We start from the raw sequence: 17,361 nt of genomic DNA on the forward strand, positions 1-17,361 counted from the left end.
TACTGGCCTGTCTCCTGGTAGCGCCTGCATGCTCTGGACACTACGCTGACAGACACAGCAAACCTTTTTGCCACAGTTCGCATTGATGTGCCATCCTGGATGAACTGCACTACCTGAGCCACTTGTGTGGGTTGTAGACTCCGTCTCATGCTACCACTAGAGTGAGAGCACCGCCAGCATTCAAAAGTGACCAAAACATCAGCCAGGAAGCATAGGAACAGAGAAGTTGTCTGTGGTCACCACCTGCAGAATCACTCCTGTTTTGGGGGGTGTCTTGCTAATTGCCTATAATTTCCACCTTTTGTCTATTCCATTTGCACAACAGCATGTGAAATTTATTGTCAATCAGTGTTGCTTCCTAAGTGGACAGTTTGATTTCACAGAAGTGTGATTGACTTGGAGTTACATTGTGTTGTTTAAGTGTTCCCTTTATTTTTTTGAGCAGTGTATATTCTCAAAAGCAGTAACTATACATATTCTCTAAGGCTGTACTAACATACAGTGCCTCACTCAACTGATCAAGGGCTTGATGATTAGTTGATTTGTTAAACTCAGGTGTGCTGAACTAGTACTGGGCTGAAGCAAAAGCCTGCACCCCAGGAAAAGGGTTATATGAACACTGCTGTAAATACTGCAGGTAATACTGACAAACACCCATGGAGTCATAGACATGGTGGTCCTGAAATGACCGCCAGGCCAGCTTTACTTTTAAGGTAGTACTGACAAACACCCATGGAGTCATAGACATGGTGGTCCTGAAATGACCGCCAGGCCAGCTTTACTTTTAAGAACAAACCTTTAACCCCGACTGGAAGTTATGGGTCGTTCTTGAATTATGCTGGCATTTTGGGCATGGCATTTGGGCATGGCATTTTGGGCATGGCATTTGGGCATGGCATTTGGGCATGGCATTTTGGGCATGGCATTTGGGCATGGCATTTGGGCATGGCATTTGGGCATGGCATTTTGGGCATGGCATTTGGGCATGGCATTTTGGGCATGGCATTTGGGCATGGCATTTGGGCATGGCATTTGGGCATGGCATTTTGGGCATGGCATTTGGGCATGGCATTTGGGCATGGCATTTGGGCATGGCATTTGGGCATGGCATTTTGGGCATGGCATTTGGGCATGGCATTTGGGCATGGCATTTGGGCATGGCATTTTGGGCATGGCATTTGGGCATGGCATTTTGGGGAAAACAGTGATTTACGTTTTCTGTAGTTTTTATTTAATTTAAATGTATTTGGGTACATCTTCCCATTCTAAATCAACTAATAATTTAGAACATACTAAAAGGGTGTGATTAGAGAATTATTTTGTTTAATATAGATTCCTCCCCCGATAACATTTTGCCACTTGAAATTATGCTCAAGGTTGTTGTATTTCTTTGTAATCAAGGCTGTAACACCAATGACATAAAACCAAGGGACATACATTATACTAGTATGCATTTTTTGGTTTTATTAAATAGTTGCGTTTACTGTCTAGCATTCAAAATAATACATAGATGTCTCTAAATCCCCAAAACATGTCACTACACCTCTACCAGAGGAGGCTGGTGAGATGAGCTACAGGAGGACAGGCTGATTGTAATGGAATAGTATCGAACACATCAAACACATGGAAACAACGCATTTGACTCTGTTCCATTGATTCCATTCAAGCCTTAAAATGAGCCTGTCCTCCTATAGCTCCTCTAACCAGCCTCCTCTGACATCTGCACATCACCAATGGGAAAAGCCAATTTGCTAGCACCCAGTCGTTTTGACAATACATACAAATATATGTTCTGTAGTATAAAGGACTTACAAATGTTTTCTTATTAAATAACAGTTCAATGAAAAAGAACATGTATTATTTGTCATGTTTTTGTCAATTTAAAGTGTTTTTACAGGGTGCCAAAGTCAAGGGACAGCATTTACAAACGCAATTAAAAATCATTTGCTCAAGATCAGTTGATGACGTTCTATGACACACAGCTAATCTCACCTCACCTAAAACCACGAATATGCAATACAGAACCAGCCACTAATAACTAGTAACTAATATCAGAGTTCATTTTTTTGGATAAACTATTCAATCAATATACTGTATATTTAAATATTTAATTAGATCTAATATTGAACTCCAGTCCATTGTATAATAGCGGACAAAGACTGTGAGATCTTCCAATTGGTGTGAGTGGGCATGGGGTAATCCTCAGAGGACACATGCACCCCAGCAACAAGGCTGTGCTCTGACTTGCATTCTCAGGTAATTGGGCCCCAGGTGTTTGTGCACAAGGTGGGGCAGTACAGGTGGTTCAAATGACTAGAGCCCATGGGACCAGGTGAATCTGGGAAGCAAAGCAGCAACCAAACAAGCCAATTAACTGGCTGATTCAACTTCCTACTCAGGACATCTGCCTTGCATTGATTGCACAGTGGTTAAACCACAAACTAATTGTCAAACATTGTCAATCCTGTAACCTCACTCAGATATTCAGGTACCTCTCTGCATTCATACACAATAGGCTACATAAAGAACAACACCCAGAGACAGATGTCATGTTCCAGCTACAGGTGGAGTAGGGGTTGTGGGAATGATGCAGCTACTGGTACACAGACAGACAGAGGGGGAAAGGGGGAACAGACAGACCCTGTGGGGATGGTGAGCTCAGCTCAGGGAATCCTGTTACGATGGCGTTACCATGGGTACCAAGGCACACAAACACACCATCCTGAAGGTACTGTACGTTTATCCCTGATGTGATGTGGTTTCATCATTCTCATAAAGACAAATACAAAGTATTTCAGTCCATTTACATTTGACCAACAACACATTTTGTCTTTGATAAACAATAAGATATTGCATAAAGTGGATGTTGTAAAAAGCCATGTTGACTGGCAAGACCACATACGACTTCCTGGTTCTGAACTCATAAAAGACAGTATAGAGTAAACAGAATGCTGTGCCTGCCAGCTGTAAGATACTGGGCCACAGCCAGGGAGCCTGCGTGAAAAATGTATATTCACACATACAGTATACACTCACACAGCAACCAGAGTTAACGATGTATTGAGCAACATACAGTAGGCCTGCATACCACCAGGGGTTACACATAGAGATCCCAGGAGGCTGGTGGGAGGAGCCATAGGAGGACAGACTCATTATAATGGCTGGAATGGAATTAATGGAACGGTAGCATATCAAACATATGTAAACCACATGTTGGACTCCGTTCCGTTAATTCCATTCCAGCCATTAAAATGAGCCCATTCTCCCATAGCTCTTCCCACAGCCTCCTCTGATAGAGAGCCTAGTACTGTAATTCCTAATTTTATGGGATTACATTGGGGAGGAAAAACAAATCTCATTAGGCTTCTGGAGTTGGGTGGGGAATAGTAGCTTTCTTTCCTCCATTTTCGTTCAATATTGTTTCTATTTCTTCAAGATTGTTTGCCTATAAATTTCATATTATATTAGAAGATTTTCTCTAGAATGGAGAGAGGAAGATTGAGGGTGTGAGAGTAAAAGCACAAATGTTACAAATTGTCAGAAAAAAGAAAGGGGGAGATGTATGTTTCAAGAAGATGGAGTGAGTAAGAGGGGTTGGGGGAACAGGTAGATTAGCAGATGTAGTTGTCCTGTGGGAGAATTGGAATACTGGCAATCTGACTTTGTGTTCAACTTTGTGCTCAACTTAATGTAGGCAAAGGCTCAAAGTATACTGGGGTATAGGCCAAATAACTATCTGTACTGAAGATGACATGTTATGTCAGCCCAGATACAGTATTTATTTACTAGTTTTTGATTTATGATTTACTCTCAGTGCATCAAAAGCACAAACCCATGAAATGTAGGCCCTACTCCTAAACTATAGAGGGCGGGGTGGAGAGCTCTGGTTGATGATTCCAGAGACGAATAAGAGCAAAACACAGAAAAGGACAGAGTGGAAGTATTTTTCTCCACCTCCCAGAACTTAACGCACAACTCGCTGGCATTATCCAGGAAAGACTGCCCTTCCTCTCACCTTGACTTCTATTTTAATTCAAAGGTAAGTGACTAACCACATATATCTGTTATGTAAGAAAATGACCATTGTTATGACAATATTAAAGCACGTATCTGCAGGTGCTTTTCACAACCGAAGCGCAAGGTGTGTTTTCCGGTTTTGAAGACAGAGCTTTGAGTTGTTCCTCGACCTTTACCAAAGAGAACTAAAAGTATGTGGACATCCGCTTATCGAACATCTCATTCCAAAATCATGGGCATTAATATTGAGTTGGTCCCCCCCCCCCCCTTTGCTGTCATAACTGTCTTCTGGGAAGGCTTTCCACTTTTGGAAAATTGTTGCGGGGATATACTTCCACTCAGTCACGAGCATTAGCGAGGACGGGCACTGATGTTGGCCGATTAGGCCTGGCTAGCAGTTGGTGTTCCAATTCATCTCGAGGGGGTTGAGGTCAGGGCTCTGTGCAGGCCAGTCAAGTTCTTACACTTATCTCAACAAAGCATTTCTGTATGGACCTCGCTTTGTGCACTGGGGAATTGTCATGCTGAAAAAGTTGTTTCCACAAAGTTGGAAGCAGAGAATCGTCTAGAAAGTAATTGTATGCTGTACCTTTAAGATTTCCTTTCACTAGAACTAAGGAGTCTGAACCAATTAAAACAGCCCCAGACCATTATTCCTCCACCACCAAACTTTAGTTGGTACTATACATTTGGGCAGGTACCGTTCTTCTGACATCCGCCAAACCAAGATTCGTCTGTCGGACTGCCAATGGTGAAGCATGATTCATCACTCCAGGGAACGCGTTTCCACTGCTCCAGAGTCCAATGGCAACAAGCTTTACACCACTCCAGCCGATACTTGGCATTGCACATGATGATATTAGCGTTGTGTGCGGCTGCTCGGCCATGGGAACCCATTTCATGAAACTCCCAAACAGTTTTTGTGCTGATGTTGCTTCCAGAGGCAGTTTGGAACTTGGTAGTGAGTGTTGCAACAGAGGACAGATGATTTTCACTCGCTACGCACTTCAACACTCAGCTGTCCCGTTCTGTGAGCTTGTGTGGCATACCACTTTGCGTCTGAGCTGTTGTTGCTCCTATACGTTTCCACTTCACAATAACAGCACTTACAGTTGACCAGGGTAGAAATTTTACAAACTGACTTGTTGGAAAGGTGGTATTGTATGACGGTGTCACGGAAGAGCTCAGTGACTTTCAACGTAAGGCCATTCTACTGCCAATGTTTGTCTATGGCTGTGGTCTATTTTATACACCTGTCAGAAATGGGTGTGGTTGCAATAGCCGGATCCACTTATTTTTAGAGGTGTCCACATACTTCTGTTTATTTATAACTAACCTTTCTGTAACTTTTCAACAGAAGTTCCCCTCTGTTTCCGCTAGCTAGTCTAGCCACTGTCATGTTTCATCCGTGCAAAGTTTTAAAGTTACTACAACATTTCAATTAAAGTTTGATTAGAGTTCTAAAGTTAGCTAACCCTTTTGGAGACAACATTTAGTCAATTTACCTGATACAAGATACAGTAAATTACTACTTTGCATTCTCAACCCACGTACGAGACTATTCGCACCAAGTTCAAGGGATGTTCCATTGACAGGATTACTAGGGGATCTCATGTCAATCGGATGATTTGAAATCCCTGTAGGTATCTTTCGAAAAAATGTATCCAATGTCAACGCCAAGAATAGAGGACCTACAACATTCATAATTATACATATTGGGGTTTGGCTGTCTAGACGTCGTCTGACATTCAGTAGTCCTTCTAGCCTTGACCGATGCCTTACCACTGTTTCGGTCTAGTCCAGTGCAATGTAATTAATGAGATGGATAGTAGCTAATCCAATTAGGCAGATAACCTACTGCTAGCACCACTAAGCTCACAACCAGAAAGGACACTTTTAGGAAAAGGACTCTTCATGCAGTGAAAGTCATTTTTAACCACCACTGACTGAAATAGCAATAGGTTCTACTGGACCTAGTAGATTTGTATTCAGCAGTCAACAAAGGGCCTCTGATATAGCAAGGCCATTTGGGGTGGTGTTCATGCCTTCATTGGCTTGGCCTAAGGTTAGATGGTATGTGAAAAACATTGATACCTCAAATGACTGATACACTGTGAAATAAACAAGCTGATTCACATTTTAAGGCTCTAGAGTTTGCACAATGGACATTGAAGTATCATGTTTATAGGACTGATACAAATTCTGGTTAGCAGTCTTAAATAAATTTAGACTTTTCTCCTCCAAAGGTCGAGCACCATGTCCATCCTGAAGATTCATGCCCAGGAGATCTTAGATTCTCGTGGCAACCCTACTTGTAGGTGGACCTCTACACTGACAAAGGTAAATGTTGCTATTGGCCTAACCCTGTGTTCCTCAGTTTGGGAACCACTGCTATAGTTGATTGTCCAACTTTTCATGACAAACACTATTTTATATCTGTCACTCTTATCTCCCAGGTCTGTTCAGAGCAGCTGTACCCAGTGGCGCTTCCACTGGTATCTATGAAGCCGTGGAGCTCAGGGACAATGACAAGTCACGCTACCTTGGGAAAGGTGTGTATCTGGGGTTAATATATTCTAACTGCATAATATGATTATAATGAAATCTATTTCAGGGAGGTCTCTATAAACGTGCTACCTACAGTCCTTACTCTTTTATTCTCCTGACAATTTTCTTCCTCAGTCAGGTGTAAAAAAGGGTAAGTCAGTGCGTTTGCTCTTGATTTAACAATTGACACATGGAGGATTTGCTCGACATACTGAATGCTCATGTGAATTGCAAGTGTCAAATAACTTAGTCATCCCTGTGTACAAGTTAAGCATGTAACCTTTGAGTGCTTATCATTGTGCCTTGACATACTGGAAGAAAAATACAGAATAGTGCTCACTTACATAAAAAAGCATAATTGTTTATCCAAGGCTTTTCTATATTTGTGTGCATAGTAAGTGTAGTGAATGCTGTGTGTTCAGAGAAGCAGAACTGTTTTCTCTGAACACATCCTTGTGCGTGAAGTTAATCTTTTGTCACAGTAATGGTTGCATGATTCACCAATCTAAAAAACTGAATGGTGCTCTGACTGAGGGCCATTTGTTTTAGTGTCTAAAAAAGCATTCTGGGTTGTTGCTTGGATTGCTACTTTCTAAATCCCCCAATTGTCAATGCTTCTTACACTTCAGCTCCACTGCATGCGTTGCTTTGCCATCAGCGTCACATCAATGTGATGTTCTACCTGCTACAGAGCACATTATTTCAATTCACAAGATGGAATGAATGTGTGTGTCAGCCATCGAGAATTGAATCTCTCTCGTTCTTGCGGGTTGGATGCTGCCATTGGATGTTACACAACGTGAGCACAACATGTGCAGTAGAGAAGCTTTCATTCATTTCACCGGAAGCAATCCCTCTGGCTGATGGCAACTCCGGATGCCCGATAGCTGCAGAGTAGCAAGGCTGTTAGTCAGTAATGTTTCATTGTCCTTTCAGGTGTCTCACAAGCCGTGGACCACATTAACTCTGCACTTGCACCTGCAATCGTTGGTCAGGTACTGTAGGAATAATACTTTTTGAAAGTTGATGTACAATGACATGGAATGTTGTCTTTGCTCGTCTTGATGTTTCCCTACCTGGTAAAGATAAACAGGTCTAGTGCCCACTCTGCCACATACTCGTAGTTAAGGCAGCCCTTGTTCCTCAGTTTAAATGCTATGTGCTTAACTTGTTTGTTATTCATCTCAGGATGTGTCTGTGGTTGAGCAGGAGAAAATTGATCTGATCATGCTTGACATGGATGGCACAGAGAACAAGTGTAAATTGTTTCAGATTAAAATGCAGAGGACATGTTTTAGCTAGTTAAATGCATTGGTTGTAAGTCACACTGAATGAGTTCTGTCGGCTAAATAACTCAATATTTTCCCCATATGAGGTTATTTTTGGTCAATTTCACTTGCATTTATTCTTATTTTTGGCACATCAGCCAAGTTTGGTGCCAACGCCATCCTGGGTATTTCCCTGGCGTTGTGTAAGGCTGGTGCAGCAGAGAAAGGTGTCCCCTTGTACCGTCACATCGCTGATCTTGCTGGGAACCCCGAGGTCATCCTGCCTGTGCCGGTGAGTACAGGGTGTGAAAGTCAGTTCTGTAAGAGTAAAATACTGTCTATCAAAACACGCTCACACATGCCTTGTCTTACAGCTTGTCGTGTAGTTCATTTTCTCCATATCTCTGAATATATTTTAATTTAATGAAATCAAATAAAAATCTTCAATTTTGTATTTCCCAGGCCTTTAACGTGATCAATGGTGGGTCTCACACGGGTAACAAGCTGGCCATGCAGGAGTTCATGATCCTACCGGTGGGTGCCAGCACCTTCAAGGAGGCCATGCGTATCGGGGTTGAGGTCTACCACAACCTGAAGAACGTCATAAAGAATAAGTACGGCCAGGACGCCACCAATGTGGGAGATGAGGATGGCTTCGCTCCCAACATCCTGGAGAACAAGGAAGGTATCAGATGTGATCATAGGGTTTTTATTTTGATCACATAAAGTATATATTTTTTTATTTTCAGCATATAAAGTATATTTTGGTACTTTTTTGGATGCAGCTTTTTCTACGGTAAACTTACCACCTCTGCCACTAATGTGTAGTACCCACATGATCACAAGGTGTTGCCAATGTATAAAACCATATTCTAACAAATGAACATCTGTTTAATTTTCCACAGCTCTAGAGCTGATCAGAGGCCATCAGCAAAGCAGGATACACCGAAGCGGTGGTGATTGGTATGTATGTGGCAGCCTCTGAGTTCTACAGGGATGGTAAATATGACTTGGACTTCAAGTCTCCTGATGACCCAGAGCGTTACATCACCCCTGATGAGCTGGCTGACCTCTACAAGAGCTTCTGCAAGGATTACCCAGGTGTCTTGTCCTTGTTTACCTTTGAGTATTTCAAAAGTATGTAATGTTGTCTCTGGCTGGATCAGCTTTGTATTTTATCACAAATTCAGTGAATCAGTTTACACTACAATGGAGATGGGCAAAGTTAAATATTATGGTTGGCAAATGAAATAAAACACAATGTCCTATTCTATGGTTTAGTCTACTCTAACGTACAGGACTATGACTTTCCTCTCGGTGATCACTGATCTATGTCCTCTGTGACAGTCCATTGAGGACCCCTTTGACCAGGACGACTGGGAGGCGTGGTTCAACTTCACTGGCAACACGGAGATCCAGGTGGTGGGTGATTACCTCAGTGACCCCAAACGCATCACCAAGGCCGTGGAGGACAAGGCCTGCAACTGCCTGCTGCTTAAAGTCAACCAGATCGGCTCTGTGACGGAGTCTCTGGCTGTGTAAGTTTCACCCACTATCTTTACTCCATAGTGACTTCAAGAGGAACTCTGACCTCAGTTTTTTGCCTGCCTTTTTTTTTGGGGGGGGGCAGACCTGAGAAAATACCAGAGATTTAGGAGTTTGTGTAATTATACTATACATTGATGAGCATTAAATTGATATTTTCATGACTGTCAACAAACCGTTATGTCAAGGCAAACAACCTGCCAGTTGTAAGTCTAATGTGAGCCTCGCATGATGCAATTTTCCCACGGTGTGAACTTCTAACCACGTCATGAGTCCTCTTTCCCCTGTCCAGGTGCAAGATGGCCCAGTCCAGTGATTGGGGAGTGATGGTCAGCCATCGCTGTGGGGAGACTGAGGACACCTTCATTGCTGATCTGGTGGTGGGCCTGTGCACTGGACAGGTAAGGGGCTGCCCAAAGGAATCATTGTTATGATTGATTTTAAATGATTTGTTACTGTATTTTAGTTACTGTACATTATTGCTATGTAATGTTGCCCCTGTCTGTTTGTCCAGATTAAGACTGGGGCTCCTTGCCGCTCTGAGCGTCTGGCCAAGTACAACCAGATTCTCAGGTGAGGGTTCATGACCTTTACAGCCTAATCAATGTTGTGATGCTTGTCATTTTTATTCTGCTGGATTTATTTTCTTGTTGATCATGGTTTTTACCCATGTAATCCTGCATGGCATCATAACCATTGGGGAAATGTATCATTTTAGTTGACCATTATACACAATCACCTTTATTTGCCAAATAATTTGCATGTACTAGAACTTGATTAGGTGAATTGGTGCTGCTACAACTAGAATGACAGACAGACAAACAATCACATAGTATGGACACTGAAGATAAACTGCAGACTAAGCTATACACTTCATTATAACTATGTTTTGAATATTGCTTTGTAATGCTAAACTGTATTTTCTGTTTCCTCTCAGAATTTAAGAGGAATTGGGAGACAAGGCTGTCTTTGCTGGGAAGAACTTCAGGAACCCACTGGCTTAACTGAGTGCAATGGACACATACTCATTGGCATATAGGCACACACTTGCACATAACGGTTTAGCAAACATTCCAATGATTACTTGCACACGCTGAAGAAGCTTACGGAACAAACGGAAAGTGTTACACACACGTCAAGGCAGCTAGAAAGGCACATGTGAAGTTACACTCAAAGACCATAGGTTTTGGTGACATGCATACATTACCTACCCTAGTCTACATACATTCTGCTGTCCTAGAATCACAAGGTGTCTGTGGAGACTAGTTACTTACAATTCTGACACTTTTTGTTGGGGTGGTGGCACATTTTGGTTAGTGTTGAGTTGCTATTCTTCATATTTCAATAGAGCAAAATAACCATTGGTTTGGGACAGTACAAAGGCTGTACCTATGGCTATAGAGGCAGTTGCATAAACTCATTTGTTTGGAACTGAACCATTTCCCTGTTGTCATTACTTTTTTGCAAGATGTGTACATTTTGATTGTCAAGCATATGTATTATAAGGGTGACAGGTGTGACTATTCTACCATTGTTCTATAATTTATTCGTGAAATATGTATTCCTGGAATATTGGTCTGGGCTGGATAATGTATCCAGGTGTGAACCTGTTCAGTATTCTCGCGCTCTGAATAATGTCTGCGTTCGAAGCGGTTCTATATTTTGGTATCGATGCTCTCTGGGGCATGGCTCTGTACACACTACAGTAGATTATCCTATTAGCGACCGCGGCACATGCTCCGTTATATCTACGGAGAGCGGAACTTTTAATGCTGAGCGTGGGGCTGAGGTCATTGCACAGTTTAGTGCTAGGGGGAAAAAAATCGTCTCTTAGCCTCCATTTTGAGTAGTATGGAATAGCATAGTTTGTATCGACCACTACGCTGGCAGTGTCAACCTAAAAACGACACTAAGAGCCTCCGACATGGACGACCTGTTCAGTCCGAGAAGGTAATGGCGTTGCCTCGTATATTTTTACATTGTTTTAGACGCGAATATTTTAAATGTCTGTGTTTACCTTGCCATTTTTATGACATACTTGCAATTTCAATGGTCGCGATGGCGTTAGCTCGATCCATGTAGCTAAAGCTAGCAATCTATCGTACGGATAAAATATTTCAGTATCTAGATATATTTAATTGATCACGCGGTGCATTGTGGATTACTGTCATCTGTGTCAATTCAGCTGTCACAGATTTGTTGTGGTTTCTGTCGATTTTCACTTCGGCTCCCGGGAAAAGACTTATGTCAATACTCCATTTTGCGAGACTGTCGGGCCACGTAAATAGACAATGACGATGTGAGGATGCTTATTTTAAATGTAAAGTATGCGTTATTATACGCTTCAAAGCAACACGCATCAGGCTATGCTTATTTTGTAAAAAGGCAAGTGTGATAAGCATTGCAAGTGGCTGGAGACAGGACTCGTTTATGTAATGTTTGGAGGGAACGTAATAGCCGCATTCAGATTGGCTTTCATTGATGGGTGGGCGGGATTAAAGGAAACCGCTGTCCAATTGAAATGCAAGATTAACCCAGTAATATGAAATATTTAGATTAGGATTAGGGATTAAGATTTTGCCTTGTGATTTGTGTTAAATATGTTTAATTCCTTTGCATATTGCATGCACTAGTATGTCAGAAAAAGGGATGTATCTAGCACTAGTTTTTTTCTGTTTTAGAACAGAACATTAACATTGCTATATGGTTATAAACATTACAATGCAATACAATTTAACTGTCCATATGTTACAGCAAACAACAGAAATTTGATAGCACACATCACACACATTTGAGAGGAGCACAGGGTCAAGCTACAGTGCAGCGCCCCTGGATGAAGAGCATGTTGTGGGGTTAAGGGCCCTGCTCAAAGGCCCAACGGTAGGGGATTGTTAAGATGTGAACCCAGCAGCCCTTCAGTTGTCAGATCAAATCCCCTCTTCTAGCGCTCGGCTCGGGATTCAAACATTCAAGCTTTCTGCTAATGCTCCAATTCCTTAGCTGCTGGGCTACCTACCTGCCATTACACTGTTCACTTGATTGATACTACAATTGATAATGACATTTTGTCAACATGTGACTTGAATAAAACAATGAGTTTTTAATGGTGAGCGAGCGTTACGCCTTTTCATTTTCAATGATTCTCTAATAAAATGTTTCTTGATTTTAGTTTTTATTCTGTTCAAATCAGTTGCAAATATAACATAGATACTATGTACAAAAACAATATAACAATGTAATATCTAATTTATGTTATAACTGAATTATCCTTACTTCCAGGAGCCTGAACAGCACGCAGGGGGAGATCAGAGTGGGATCAAGTCATCAGGTAATAGTCCATTAACCCCCTTTAAGCAGGCTGTCCCTCTCTAATGTATTGCCCATTGGAGACGGGCAATACATTAGACCTTACCATATAGCAGTACCGTTATGTCTTCAACAATCTCCATTGGTTTAGTGTTGCAAAATTTGAGAGCCTCGTGATACATACAGTATGTCATAAACTATCTCGCTGTCATAACCTGACATGTATTTGTGAAATACATGGTGCATATCTCATATCACTGTAATCAACTGTATGTGACAGTGAGACAAACATGGTATTTATCTGCCTGTATTATTTGTGTGTATGCAGGCTAAGCTCCCTGAGCTGCAACCACGCCCTGTGTTTGGTGTTCAGACTCAGACAGAGAATGAAGAGCTGGTGTGGATGCCAGGGGTCAATGATTGTGACCTCCTCATGTACCTCAGAGCTGCCAGGTTAGTGTCAACTCAGCAGCACTCATATTAGCCTGGTCCCAGATCTGTTTGTGCTGTATAGCCAACTCCTGTGGTTGTTGTTGGGTATACAGCACAAACAGATCTGGGACCAGGCTGCACTCGTAGTGTATCTCTTGTGTGATGAATGGTGCAACCCTGCCAGATTTAAAAACGGATGGGATTCATACCAAACCTGATGTCTGTCAGCCCTGCATAACACTGGTGTTGAGAGTAAGAGTGAAGTGCATTATTATGGTCATTAAGTAGTGTGTAGAACATAATTGTTTCAGTTTGACTGCTGCTGGTTTTTAGTTGTCATTTAGTATAAAGACTTGTCCTATCAGAGTTCTTCTAGCTAGCCTGTCAGGTCATTATTTTTAAAGATAATGTAATTTAAAAACACTTCTGTAGGCGACTGTAGTGCATAATGTTTGTCATGCTTGTCATCCTGACTGACTGCACAGCAGGATGTATTTATCTTCCTGGTCTCTTCCTGATTGAAGGAGCATGGCAGCGTTTGCAGGGATGTGTGACGGAGGATCCACAGAGGACGGGTGTTTGGCGGCCTCTCGTGACGACACCACACTCAACGCTTTAAACATGGTGGGCAGGAATACTTTTCTGCATTTAAATGGGAATATGAAATAGAACAATGAGATCATTTCATTTTCATTTTTACGTTCTCATTTATAATTTTTTCAAGTTAAATGTAATTAAGTTTTTTGTTTTTGTTTTTTAAACATTGTAAAGAAATGTTTTTATAAAAAAATATAGTGTACAATTGCAAAAACAATATATTGTTACAAATAAGATCTTGAACCCTTCTCAGTAGATCTTTGATTGTCTCCCTCCCTCTACAGTTACACGCCAGCCGTTACGACGCAGCTAAAGCTCTCCAGCGCCTAGTGAAGAAACCTGTGCCCAAACTCATTGAGAAATGTTGGTCAGAAGATGATGTGGTAAAGCAGCCTTGCACCATGCTTACTTCAGGTCCAAAGACAAAGTTTAACTTTAGGCACTTGGGCCTGATTTATAATTGAGATGAGCATTGTAACTCTGACTTTTGCATAAATCATTAATTGATGTCAACGTGAGATTTGCTCAGATATTTTAGTTAAGCGCTCAAGACAGAATATGGCCCTATGTGTTGTTAGGGCTGCTCTGTGGTTACATCGGTTTACTCCAATACGTATTATGGCCATTGTGTAACATAGACAATAGTGAAACAATATGAAACACGTTTACACACTGCTTGTTTTTATTTCACCCACAATCTCTTTACAATCAACAGAAGCGGTTCATCAAAGGTTTGAGACAGTACGGAAAGAATTTCTTCAGGATTCGCAAAGAGCTGCTGCCCAACAAGAAATCGGTAAATGAAAACACCTGGTGTAATATATTTTACTATCATACTGTGTCGTATGTCTGTCTAGACATAACAGACACATAACTAGACATAACTATACACACAATCAACAGACCTAACTGTTTGTAATGCAGTCAGTGGTTCCTTCTTATTTGATATATTTGCTGATGTACTTGTTACTTTCCCCAGCAAGAAAACCAAATACTTTCACTCAAACAGAACGGGGAACTAACAAAGAGTCACTGACAACAACCAAAACAAAACAGGTGGGGTTTTAGGATGGGTTCTGAAAGACACTCTTGGGGGTGTCCACTAAAAGTTGACTAGCAACAACAACTGGAACCTAAAAGCCACCCACCACGAGTGTCCACTAAATTTTGCCCAAGAAGAGACAAAGAAAAGAAAAACCCATACCAAATTTAAAGACAGGAGGCGAACCGAAAAGGTGGAGCAAGACGAAAACATGGAAGATCAGACAAAGTAATGTTTTCTAGAAATCAAATAGGGAGAGCCAACTAAAAGGTGTTGACCCTCCACATCTCTCAAGACCACTGGGGCACTGGGCCAGCCACTCTTAAATATCACCTGGGCCAGCATAGGTGAAATACCTTCTGACTAACGAGACCGCAATCAGCACAGGTGTAACACATACTGACTAATGTCATGACGCTAGCCCTTTCAGTGACAGGAGGGGGGGGGGGGGGGGGGCAGTTTTTATGACTTTACAACCACGTCGTGTCTCCCTGACCATGCCGTATGGGAGAGAGAGGGTCACAGTAGAATTTGAGAATTTAACAATATTCCTATATTGGAGAATGTGTAAACGGTCGGTGGAGAAGCCAGCTACGATTTGGACCGTTTTGTTTCATGTTTATGACCTCATGAAAGACAATACAGCAACATTACCCTAACTCTGTTTATACAGGTTCCTCAGTTATGAGGCTTGCATCTAATTATTGTATAAAATTAATGAGTAAGATGAAACTATTTGTGAAAGGATGTGATGTTAACCTTTAAAATGAGAGAATTGGCCTCCCATGTAAAGTTTAACTAAGTCAGTAGCCACGCCGAAGTGAATAGACATTGGTTGGAAATGATGAACCAACCCCTTTTCAACTCTTGAATAAAAGCCTCCGTGACACAAATCCAACTCAGTTCCAAATAACGGGAGGACTTGTCCTCCACGTTGAAAAGGGCTAATTTCAACTCTACAGGCCAGGAAACGTGAGGGCTTGCTCCACACGTGAAATGATATGAACTCTGAACTATTGATCACCTAAAGAAGTGCATACTAAACTAACATATATCAGACTGCAGCTGAACATATGCGCAAATCTAGTACGAGAACACTGACCGACGAGGAAGCATCTCCAGAGTGAGATGAACACCTCAGAGCACGTGAACCTCTCACACGATGACCCGGAAGATTCCACAAAGGACGAGGGCGACATCAACTGGGCAAACCAGAGCCTCACATCACCAGCTCAACTATCGAAGCCAGCTTCACGTTAAATACAGTGCATTGCTTTTCTGAATGGGCTATTGTTAGTGGCATATGTAGTTATGTTAGAATAGCTTTCCAGGTCTGATAGAGACCAATGTTCCTTAGTCTTCCTTCCAAAACCCCCTTCTCTTCTCTCTGAATCTATCGTGTTATAACCAAACTGTTTGTGTTTAGTCCACTAGGGATGGTATTTACTGTATAATGTTATTATGTATTGTATATTCTGTAATTGTTTAATTAGTTAGTAAATAAATAATTGAGCCAATTTGTGTATGGATGATTCATAGTAGAGTCTGGGTTTGTGCAGATAACCAAGAATTTTACGACGTTCAGATGAGACTGACGGAAGGTAATAATAATAATTAATTAATAGAAGAATAATTGATCAGATATTAAAATCTGAAGAGTTATATTTGGAAAATTATAATTTAGTAATCTGAAGATTTTCCGTGGTGCCCTGACTTCCTAGTTAATTAAATTTACCTCATTAGTTTAATCACATAATAATAATTACAGAGAATTGATTTGATAAAATAATGTCTTAATTTAATGACAAGTCAGAGACATGACACTAACGATGTGACCTCATTTGGCGCGCCCTATGTGCTAAAGTCCATCCTTAAAACATAATTGGAAAAACCAAAACCTGTAACACACTCCAGCAACACATTCATTATCTTTATCTGTATCTTCATTGGAATCTGCACACTGTGCCCTCTTCTTAAATCACGTGTTGTGTTGTTGGCAGGGGGAGTTGATCACATTCTACTATCACTGGAAGAAGACGCCTGAGGCTGCAGGCACGCGGCCGTACCGTCAGCACCGTAGACAGCCGTCCTCACGCAAGGCCAAGACTCGCGCCACTGCTGCCACTGTGAACACACCTTCCCAGTCCCAATCCAGTGAGTGCCGGGGGTTTTCAATTCCTCTAAGATTTAGTTTATTTTATGGCCGGGTTCCTGGACACAGATTAGGACTAGTAGGGGATAGTGGGGTAAGTGGAGACGTTTTTTACATTGAGCATCACTCAGTCAAGGAAAATATTGTATTCTTTGTAACAAAGATATACACTATGTATACAAAAGTGTGTGGACACCTCTTCAAATTAGTTGATTTGGTTATTTCAGCCACACCCATTGCTGACAGGTGTATAAAATCGAGCACACAACTATGCAATCTCCATAGACAAACATTGGCAGTAGAATGGCCTTAGTGAAGAGCTCAGTGACTTTCAACGTGGCACCGTCATAGGATGCCACCTTTCTAACAAGTCAGTTGATCAAATTCTGCCCTCCTAGAGCTTCCCCAGTCAACTGTAAGTGCTGTTATTATGAAGTGGAAACATCTAGGAGTAA

General features: G+C 41.6%; 1 protein-coding gene and 1 pseudogene across 10 annotated transcripts in view; both read left to right on the top strand.

The window, feature by feature from the left end:
- Window positions 1-6,273: 6,273 nt before the first annotated feature.
- LOC129815312 (enolase-like) lies at window positions 6,274-10,813 on the top strand (annotated as a pseudogene).
- A 254-nt stretch (window positions 10,814-11,067) lies between these two features.
- Window positions 11,068-17,361, top strand: part of LOC129815309 (arginine-glutamic acid dipeptide repeats protein-like) — a 56,095-nt gene continuing 49,801 nt past the window's right edge. For 4 of the 10 annotated variants that reach the window (XM_055868990.1, XM_055868994.1, XM_055868992.1 and 1 more), the window contains exons 1-7: window positions 11,132-11,327; window positions 12,657-12,705; window positions 13,012-13,136; window positions 13,640-13,739; window positions 13,997-14,095; window positions 14,428-14,508; window positions 16,755-16,908. In XM_055868990.1, coding sequence (XP_055724965.1) covers window positions 11,302-11,327; window positions 12,657-12,705; window positions 13,012-13,136; window positions 13,640-13,739; window positions 13,997-14,095; window positions 14,428-14,508; window positions 16,755-16,908 — 634 coding nt within the window. In that variant the 5' untranslated portion in view covers window positions 11,132-11,301. Of the gene's footprint in view, window positions 12,706-13,011; window positions 13,137-13,639; window positions 13,740-13,996; window positions 14,096-14,427; window positions 14,509-16,754; window positions 16,909-17,361 lie in introns of all 10 variants that reach the window. The other 6 variants (XM_055868997.1, XM_055868991.1, XM_055868996.1 and 3 more) reach the window with 4 other exon arrangements.

The sequence above is a fragment of the Salvelinus fontinalis genome, chromosome 18, assembly GCF_029448725.1.
Source record: "Salvelinus fontinalis isolate EN_2023a chromosome 18, ASM2944872v1, whole genome shotgun sequence".
NCBI classification, from domain to species: domain Eukaryota; kingdom Metazoa; phylum Chordata; class Actinopteri; order Salmoniformes; family Salmonidae; genus Salvelinus; species Salvelinus fontinalis.